This window comes from Eumetopias jubatus, unplaced genomic scaffold, assembly GCF_037043125.1.
Source record: "Eumetopias jubatus isolate StellerSeaLion01/CBP00866 unplaced genomic scaffold, mEumJub1_p1.0 scaffold_17, whole genome shotgun sequence".
In the NCBI taxonomy this organism is placed as follows: domain Eukaryota; kingdom Metazoa; phylum Chordata; class Mammalia; order Carnivora; family Otariidae; genus Eumetopias; species Eumetopias jubatus.
Genome location: NW_028274823.1, coordinates 53,536,113 through 53,546,438, shown reverse-complemented (window position 1 = coordinate 53,546,438; position 10,326 = coordinate 53,536,113). Strand labels below are relative to the sequence as shown.

Below are 10,326 nucleotides of genomic sequence, written 5' to 3'. Positions count from 1 at the left end.
CTACGGTTCCTTCTCACCAGCCTTCTCACTGTTGTCACTGCATTGGGCCTGTCGCCTCTGCTCCACCAGCTGCTTGTCCAGTTCCCGGAGCTGCTTCAGAAAGCCCCGGTTGGGTAGGACACAGCGGTTCTTGGCCACTTGTCGAATGGCGTCCACCACGGTCATGTTCTTGTGAATCATCAGGTAGGCCAGGACCAGGGTCGCCGACCGGCTGCGGCCCATGACACAGTGAACCAGGATCTTACCTGAAATGCAGTGGGGAGAAGAGGCACCAAACTATACTAGTAATCATGGCATTCTTCGCCACCACGCACTCTCGGCGGGGGGTGGGGGGGGTGGGGGGGGTGGGGGGGATGCTAATTTCCCTTAAGAATATCCTTGATGAAGCAGTAAAAATGAATTTTATCAAATTTCAGCCTTTGGTTACACTTCTACTTAATATTCTGTGTGATGAAATGGTACGAACACATAAAGCACTTGGGCAGAGTACCAAAGTAAGATGGTTATCTCCTCAGGAGATTGAGTTACAAGCTGAATTAGCCACTGTTCATGAAACACTGTTTTTACTTAAAAGAACAAATGACAGAAAAACCAGGATAATTCACACTTGGGTATTTGGCATATCCTGTCTCAGAAGTGAATAAAGTAAGCCTCTCATTTCAAAGAAAACAACCAATGGTATTTGTTGCCAGGGATAAAGTGCAAGCTTTTGAGCAAAAAATTAGAATTTTTGAAAACTTGTATCTATTACTGTGAGGTTGACCGTTTCCCAATACTTTTAGGTTTTTCTGTTAAGGTTGGTGGTGATATTAACAATTGTTGGGGTTAATGGAGAGCATGAAATCAGCCATACTACCCGGCTTGCTAAAATGTAACACGGAGGCCAATGAGGGCAGGGAGGGTTTCGGAGAAGGGCGTGGGCCTTTGGAATGCTGGGGCCCGCGTGACCCACTCTGCCGGAGGAATGCCGCGGGGAGTTGCCTTCCCTGAAGCCCTCTCAGCCCAAACAGCCGCCCTGTGATCTAAGAGATGTGTGCATTGTCCCTTGGGCTATGTTTAGTAGCACATGCAGATTAGCTTATCTTTCCCGTAAATCCTCCCAGTTTCAGTAAGACACCTTGTCACACATCACGTGCTTGAGAAACATAAGGATTTGTGATTCTCCTGAAGGACCAATAAAAGCAGGAGCAAAGAAGAGCAAAGGGTCTTCGTCTCTGAGCAGTGACCCCCTTGCCTTCTCCTCTGTGTCACAGCAAAGTTTGGAGTCATCTTTCATCCATCGGTAGAGGGATTGCTGGCCATTCCCAGCAAACAATGTGTTCTTTCAATAATGTACCATGAAAAGGGTCAACAATTGGAAGATCAACATAACTTAGGGAACCAATATTTTCCCAAATGACCAAAGTGGGATATCATGAAATCATGCATGGGTAAAGAAATCATTCAAAGTGCAAGACAGACCAATGAACTTCCATATAACAGTATCTGTGAAGTTTGTGGAGATGGTTTCAGAAGCCACATCACAGCTAGCCTTTAAAAAATGATTACTTGTCAAGTTTTGGTGTAGTATTAAAGAAGAATATCCACAATTATTTGAAAAGGCTATTAAAATATCCCTCCCGAAAAAAATGAAAATAAAATAACCCTCCTTTCTCCAACTACATATCTGAAAGAGGCTGGATTTTCTTCATATACTTCAACCAAAACGACATATCGCAACAGACTGATGCAGAGGCTAATATGAGAACCCAACTGAATTCTAATAGGCCTAACATTGAAGAGATTTGCAAAAAATGTAAAATAATGCCATTCTTCTCCCTAGCTTTCTTTTAGAAAATACATTCTTTCACAAAAGCGTGTTATTATTTTAACATGCAAGGGGTTTTTAAACAAATAAATATTTTTAAGGTTTTTAGTTTTTATTTCTAACAGGGTAAATATTGATATAACCTACACAAACAAAATCTCCTTGAAGACTTCAATACTTTTTTAAGAGTGTCAAAGGGTTCTGAGACTAAAAAGTTTGAGAACCAGAGACCTAGAAGAATCTCCACAAACAAACTCCCTTTGGACACTACCATGGCGTCAGCTGGGCCCACTGAGAAGCCACAAATGTGAAGCAGCTTGTGCATCCTTCAGGTCTGCTCTAGAGCTCACACGGTGCATCCGTGTGCGTGATCTCACTTTATCCTTCACAGAACCTTCCAGCATCATTATCATCATCCCTGTTTTACAGATGGGAAACGGGCTCAGAGTGGTGAAATGACATGCCGGAGGTCACCCAAAAAGCAGGTGCCGGAAATAGTTTAAAGCACCTTGTTATCAAGACCCTTCTGTGTGCTGCCCGCCGGCCTCTGGGCTCTGCGGGCAGAGAAAGTAGTAAGATTAAGCTCTCCGCCAGTCCCCACCACTGCCGTCCCAGGGGCTGCCCTCTCCTGTCGTTGAGGGATAGCTCGGCTGGGGCAGTTCGAGCTGTGTTTCTTGTGACCCCAGCCAGTCATGTCTCCATTCCTCAGTCTCGGGCCTAAAGCTCAGAAGGATGACCAGGAAGACTTAGGGACATCACTGGCCTTGGGGAATACCAGCAGGATAAGAGAACAGCTTGCTGAAGACCATTTCTGAACGGGTGTGGCCCCCTTGTGTCCTTCTCACCCTCACCCCCCCACCTGGGCCAGGGGACCATGCCCAGGACAGTGGTGATGGCCAGCAGCCCAGGCAGCCTGAGGAATCCGAGAGGCCCTGACCACGAGGCCCGGGTCAGGGGGCCTCCCACTGCTGGCGAGGCCTGCACACCTTGACACAGTGAACCAGTGCTGGCGAGGCCTGCACACCTTGCCCCGCAGTAAGGATTCCATTTTGGTCTCTCCACACACACATTGCTGCCACAGAGAGGTGCTTCATTAAGGAACGGTTCATTTGATCACGATTCGTTTTCACAAATCCCCCCAAGCTAACCAGGGGGCCCTCAATCCACCCGCCATGTTGCTGAGCTACAAGAATGTGACTACACCACTTTTTCCTTGCACACATGGGCTAGAAAGGAAGGCAAGAAGCAGGGCCGGCTTCTTTATTGCTGGGTCGGGTTTGGGGGAGGCTGGCCCTGGCTCTTGCGTGGCATGACTGTGCTCCCGGACTGGAATGTACCTCTGGCATCCTGATCCCCACAGACTGTTCCAGAGGCTGCCTGGCCTCTTGCCAGCTCCGCTGATAACTAAAGCGTTTCTTCCTCTCCTGGCAAAAAGGGTAATTCTTTCTGTCATGACTAAATGCTTGAAACAGGCGAAAGCTGTAGTTGATTAAGTCTTTTGGGAGCCTGAAGTCTGTTAAGTGGGAGGAGGGGAGGGGAGAAAAAGGGTGAAGGGAGATGGAGGGGGTTGGAGGAGAAAGGGGGAAGGGAGGGAAGGGCACGCTCGGCTCCAGCAGAAGCTCCTGGAGCTAAAATTCGGTTTTACAAAAGCAACATTAATGCCATCAGCCCTGTGAGCTTGGTAGGTCTCCCTCGGGTAAAGGGCCTGTCTCAGCAACCCCAGGGCGCCACTCCCTCTCTGCTCCGTGGCTCTGCTAAGCACCACCCTTGGGGGCCCAGCATCGGGTGGTGAGAAGGCTCCCAGGAGGGTTCAGAAGACAAGGGCAAGGAAGGCTGCATCGGGCCTGCTCCCGGCGTGGCCCATGGCGAAGCGGCCGGGAGGCTCTCTGGTAGACACCAGCCAGGGTTAGGGCAGCGGGGTCGGGGTTGGCATTTCCTAGCTCAGTGGCTCTCACTTTGCGCCCCCCGCAGCACACAACAGTTCGCGGCTTACATGTACAGAGCCTCCCCCCACCCCCCAACCTGCTAAGTACATTCTTACGTAGTTTACCATAGTCAGTCAATCGGCACAACAAACGGACAGGGTAGATACAATTATCATCCCCATTTTACGGAGGACATGAAGGGCCAAGAAGCGATCCGTCCAATCTGCACAGCTGGGAAGTGGCAGAACTGTGATTCCCACCTAGGCTACCTGGTACCAGGTTCGGAGCTCTTCGATGCCATGTGGTATCACAAGTGCATGTGTATCAGACAAGAGTTCCACAGGGTAACACGAACTTTTACTACAGGCAATAATACATGCTGATATTTTCAATTCTTTTCGAATCTATTCATTTTCTTAAAAGAAATGCTGGTTACATCCACTAAATTGATTTTTATGTTGCACTGACAGGTCCCAATCTATGTTTCAAAAATGGTGATTTCAATGAAGTAATTCCCCTTAGCCTTTACCAAAAGGTGAATTCCCACAGTCTTATAAAGAAAACCCATATGCAGAATCTCTGCTGCTCCCCCATTGCACATTTTCACTGGTGACCAAAAGACAGGCCTCTGTCACTCAGATCAGATATACAGGCCAAGCCTGTTACCCACCAACCCCCACCCTCAACTCAATCCCACCCCTGCCAGGTATGTACTCTCATAAGCAACCTCCTTCCTTGGTTTTGGAGGAATGCTCTTTGCCTGTCTCTCACTCACCTACCTTCCTCAGCAGCCTGCAAAGGCAGAGTTCATACTTCTCCCAAACAGTTCTGGGTCTGTGGGAAGGCGTCAGAAAAAGGGTGCGTGTTGTGTTTTGAGCTGCTAGGGGGCAGGCCTGTGTGCGCTGCAGTGGGGCAGGGGACCCTTCAAATACTCTGAAAATCTGGTCTGATTAAAGCTTAGAAGCACCAGAGAGCCAAGCTCCGGCTTCATTTCTTACTCCATACCTGCCTTATCCATAATCGATTTTAAGATGGCTTCAAAAGCAGGCTATGGCCTGTTTAAGAAAAAGAAAGAAAGAACAAAAGGAGAGTGGCGATACTAAAATCTGATCTTTAGAGCCTCACAGTATCTGCTCTGGGATTTCTCAAATTAAAACCACCCGACTTCACCTCTGAGGATGTCATGCCAGGAGCAGTGAAGGCCGTCCAAATGGGGTTTCCAGGGCAGTGTCTTGTCAGTACTTCTCTCTCCGCTGATGAATGACACGTTCAGTTGTTTCAGATCTTATAACCAGCTGGAGTGCCTCACCTTTCATGATTTTTGGTGACCTCTTATACAGGAAAGTCACCAGATGTTCAAAACAAGGGCAAAGGACTCTTCTGAGAGGCCTGGGTGACAGAAGGCATTCCTGCTGGCCTCTGATTAGCTCTGTGACCCTGGGCACAGCACTTGCCTTCTCTGGGCCTCTGTTTCCCCAGCTCTAAGGGCCGGACACTGGACTGGCCTATTTCTGAGATTTTTCAAGCGTGACTACCGTTGTATAGGGAGTTCTTTCGGAAGGGATGGGTCAGTGTAGGACAGGGGTAGGAGTGGGTCCCATGGTGCTCACCACAGGCCACAGGTACAGCTCTACAGCCCCACAAGGAAGGCTTTTCAACGAGAGTAGACAAGACTGGATGTGAGGGGCAGCAGTGGGAAACAGCGCACACTTGGCTGAAACTAGCCAAGGAAGAACAGGAAAGACAAGAGAGGGGGGAGAGAGAGAGAGAGAGGCCTTGCCTTCTGGCCAGACTGTCCATCAACACCTCTTACATCAAGAGTGTAATAAGAAACATATGAGGGAGCCTGGCTCCAGTATGCTCTGGTAGTGTCCCCTAGACACCCGACGAACGACTAGACACACCACGCTGCCCACGGCCTGTGGCAGGGAGGCTGAGCACATGCCATCCGCAGTGGATGGAGTCCGTGACAATGCCATCGCTGGCTAAGGAGCATTTTATTTCGTTACTCTGACGACTCGGCATAGGTTACAAACACACAGCCACTGGATTTCTTTTGTTTGGCCTTTGCAGCATTTTAAGAAATTTTCAAGGTGTTGCCAACACTTAAAAATTGGGCAATTTCACATTAAAATCCAGATTGAAGACTTTTCCTGAAAGATCAGATCTACCACGTTCGCCCTGATTCTCACAGGTCACATGTTGGCTGAGACCGAGCAGCAGCGCCCCCTTTGGGGAGTATTTGGGGCTCTCCAGTTGGCTACCAGCACGCCCGCCCCACCGCCCACGCGTAGCCAGCGTCATTTGCTTACGTTCCCTGCCGGGTTCTGCGGGGTTCGCATTCGATTTGAGCCCCAGACTTGAGGATATTCAAGTGCAAAGGCACTGAGAAGGGACCCCAGCCTCCCACCTGGCCGTGGGGTCATGTCCTGTTCTCCTTCCCCAGACAGCTGGTCTAGCCCACAGCCCTGCCCACCGATTCTATCCCCTGCACGTTCTCTGACCTGACCATATACTTTTCTCTCTTGACCCTTTCTTTTCTTTGCTGGGTGTTTTCGCACCTATGACCTATAGGTCAGGACCCACTCCAGCCTGACATTTCCTCATCAGTGCTCTGTGATCTGCCCAGGCCTACACATGACTTTTGAGCCCCATTCTTTCCTAATTCAGCAGAGCGGGGAAGACTCTAAAATGGTGTACCAGGAACTGAAAACAAGCTGTCATGTGAGTCTACTATACTAGTTCAAAGTTGGAATGTCTTTTTTCCTTTTTTTTTTCTTTTGGGATTGGAAACTTTATTATTATGATGCACACATGCTAGTGTGGTTATGTGTTTCATGGTGCATGACCTCTCTTTATCAAACACATCTGAGAACCTGCTGTGCACCAGGTTCCATGCGAAGTGCTCTATGTGGGTTACTGCTGATCCTCATTAGAACCTTCCAAGATAAATATTTTCATCACCAGATTGAGAAAGCAAGGCTTAGCGAAATCACATTGTTAGTAAGTTGTAAGGTGTGAAACCCCGCCCTGTCTTCTCCGAAGCCTGCCAAACCCCTTCCATTAAGAGAAAGTTTGGAAATACAGTAATGGCGAAAGAGAACATTAAACAGAAACCGAAGGATTGGGCTCTGGCAGCTTTTTGTTTTTTCTTGTCAAATATGTTTTCAGTTAACTTCAAATAATCTGAGGTTTTACCTCACGTTGATGAGTCAGAGTCCAGTTGCTTTTTGATACTGCTTAGAAACCCAGAATGTGTATAATGCAAAAGATGGTCGATAAATTGTCTCATAAAAGCACGACTTTGAAATAAGACATCCCCTAATAGAAGCCCTTCAGCTCTGTGAGGTTTTTTTTCACGGTGACCTTGCTTTCTGAACCAAAATAATAACAAACTGTTGGTGCCTAGCTGTGGGGCCAGGACCACTGTGGGATGGCCATCAAGGTCTGGGACTCGGCCTGGGCCCAGCTGCAGACTGCAAGTTCCTGAAGCAGGCCAGTCAGCCAGTCACTGAGCCTCGTAATCTCAGCCTCTTGTAGCAAGAAAGGCTTTCAGTAACTGGACACCCTGAATTATGTGATGGCCCTGTAAAGGGGTATGAAACGTGGGCCTAAAGTCAGAGCACAGATTAGGGAGTATAAGTCCCTCTGGCCTCTATGAAATGCCCCTGAAACACTCCCTTGCAGCAATCACTGCATATTGTCTTACCCCAATGCAGACCTAAGCCAGGCCCTTCTCTCCAAAAGAGCCTTGTAGCCTTTACCTGGATTAGACCAGCTAAAACTGCATTTTGAGTGCAAGGACTAGCACTGCGATTTTTAAAAATGGATAATTAGGGGCGCCTGTGCGGCTCAGGCGTTAAGTGTCTGCCTTCGGCTCAAGTCATGATCCCAGGGTCCTGGGATCAAGCCCCACATCGGGATCCCTGCTCAGCAGGAAGCCTGCTTCTCCCTCTCCCCCTGCTTGTGTTCCCTCTCTCGCTGTGTCTCTCTCTGTCAAATAAATAAATAAAATCTTTAAAAAAAATAAAATAAAAATGGATAATTAACCTTGGGAAACTTGGACATCATGGGTGCAAAACTCAGATTCTCAAATACAGGTCACCACTTAGAAGGCTAAGTTGTCAGCTTTCTATAGGAGGCCTCACTAGACTGTGTGTTGCAGGAGGAGGAGGGATAGGGGAGGCTGCAGGCTTCGTTGGTTGGCAGGAGATTTTGAAATCTCTCCATGGATTCCCAGTCAAGTCAGCTCCCCAAAGGTTTTCTGGCATTGAAGCCCCTAGCTTTTAGGTTTGGGCCCAGGCACATTTAGCGTCTGGGCTGTAGTCCCAGCTTTGAGGCCATCCAGACGTCCCTGCTGTTCCAAGGATCGCTGATGAGCCTTAGGGAATTGGGATTCAGGCAGAAGGCCTTTCCTCTGAACCCTCCGATCCCGATTCCCCACAGTGGTAATCAAGGCCCGAACCCCACCAGCAGCACGCTCAGTGTGGCTCCTAGCCTCCTGGGGCTCAGACAGTCCCAACTCAATCACTCACAAGCCCTGCAGAACCCGCTCTGAGAGTGCGCAGATCCCGCCTCCAGCCAAGGTGAGGGGCGGGGCCTCGTGGGGGTGGGGGCGGGCCTTCGTGGGGCGCGGGGGCGGGGCCTCAGGCGGGTTTGTTGGGGTTGAACTACCAAGGGTGGCGGGTCTCTTACTGTGGTCCTGGCTGAGCGCCGCGTCGATGAAAGCGGCCGCTGGGTAGAAGAAGACGCTGAGGTCGAAGGTGGGCAGGTCGTCGGCCTCAACGCCGTGGTATTCGATGGCCATGTCGCGGTAGTAGTCGGGGCCCGTGTCCACGTTCCAGCGGCCATGAGCCGCATTCAGCACGTGCGTGAAGCCCGCCTTCTGCAGCCCGTAGCGGTCCAGCGCCGTCGCCCTGGGCACAAGGGGAGAGGCTGGTTGGCTGCATGGTGCCTTGGCATGGGTGTGGGGGATACTCTGGGCTGCCCATGGGTTTCTGCCATCAATTCCAAAGTAAGGCCTAGTCACTGAAACGAAGGACTTCTCTCGTCCAAAGCCCTGCTCTAACTGACCCCTTGGCTGCATGTTCCTGGTTCTGCCGCTTTGAGAAGGGAGAGAATGAAGGGTGGGGTAGGTGAGCTAGTCATTGGTCCGTTCACTCTTTCATCATTCACCAACTACAGAAGAGTTGGTGCTACCCCAATGTTTATAGCAGCAATGTCCACAATGGCCAAACTATGGGAAAAGCCTAGATGTCCATCAACAGATGAATGGATAAAGAAGATGTGGTATATATATATAATGGAACATTATGCAGCCATCAAAAGGAATGCAATCTTGCCATTTGCAATGACATGGATGGAACTAGAGGGTATTTTTTTTGAGATTTTTATTTGTTTATTTGACAGAGAAAGACAGCAAGAGAGGGAACACAAGCAGGGGGGAGTGAGAGAGGAGAAGCCGGCTTCCCACTGAGCAGGGAGCCCGACATGGGGCTCAATCCCTGGGATCATGACTTGAGCCGAAGGCAGACACTTAACGACTGAACCACCGGGGTGGTCTGAACTAGAGGGTATTATGCTAAGCGAAATAAGTCAATCCGAGAAAGACGATTATCATATAATCTCACTGATACGTGGAATTTGAGAAACAATGCAGAGGATCATAGGGGAAGGGAGGGAAAAATGAAACAAGAAACCAGAGAGGGAGACAAACCATAAGAGACTCTTAATCTCAGGAAACAAACAGGGTTGCTGGAGGGGAGGGTGGTGGGAGGGACGGGGTGGCTGGGTGATGGACATTGGGGAGGGTATGTGCTATGGTGAGTGCTGTGAATTGTGCAAGACTGATGAAGCACAGACCTGTATCCCTGAAACAAATACTACATATATGTTAATTAAAAAAAAAAAAGACTTGGTACTAGACACTATGCACTGTCACCTGCTAAATCCCTTAAAAGGCCACCAGAATAACCTATTCATCTCAGCTTTAAAGCAGGCCTCTCCTCTGAACCTTCCAGATGTTATAGGGTTTGGTGGGTTGAGACTTGAATGAATTATTTAAGATGCTGTTTCCATGCAAGGAATTGATTAGGATTAGGCAAAATTCTTGACATTGATGTCCACAGGGGTTGTGAACACAGAATAGAACTCTTGCTTTGATAGGTGAATCATTGCCTAGTTGGGTAAAGCATTTTTCTGAGGAGAGGTATTTGAGCTGTCTATTGTTTGAGTTGATTTCAGGAAGTTCCTGGAGCCAACTGTGATTTTTCTGATTTATAGCCTTATCTTTCTACGCAAGAATTTCCAGGAACAAAGAATAAAGTCATTTGAAGTAGGTGGTCTTGGAATATAGGGCAGAGGTAGGCTGTCAGAAGCAGCAGGAGTTATTTATGTCTAGAGGGGCCAGGGAAGACTTTCAGGGGAGAGAGCCCTTTGAGTTTGCCTTACTACAAATGTCAGCACTTGGTGACAGAGGGGAAGAGGGAGGCAAGGGCAAGGAAGTAGCACAGCCCAAGGGGTGGAGGCTGGAGATAATGAAGGCCTTTCAGGAAATGTTTATTATTTCCTGTAATCAATCATTTATCACAAATA

At 48.8% G+C, this 10,326-nt stretch overlaps 1 protein-coding gene across 2 annotated transcripts in view; it reads right to left on the bottom strand.

Moving 5' to 3' along the window:
- The window catches only part of DUSP29 (dual specificity phosphatase 29), a 33,234-nt gene continuing 22,908 nt past the window's right edge, over nt 1-10,326 (bottom strand). For both annotated transcript variants that reach the window (XM_028109493.2, XM_088019986.1), the window contains 2 exons: nt 8,428-8,648; nt 1-245 (listed from right to left, as the gene is read on the bottom strand). In XM_028109493.2, the coding sequence (XP_027965294.1) occupies nt 1-245; nt 8,428-8,648 (466 nt within the window). The remainder of the gene's footprint in view (nt 246-8,427; nt 8,649-10,326) is intronic.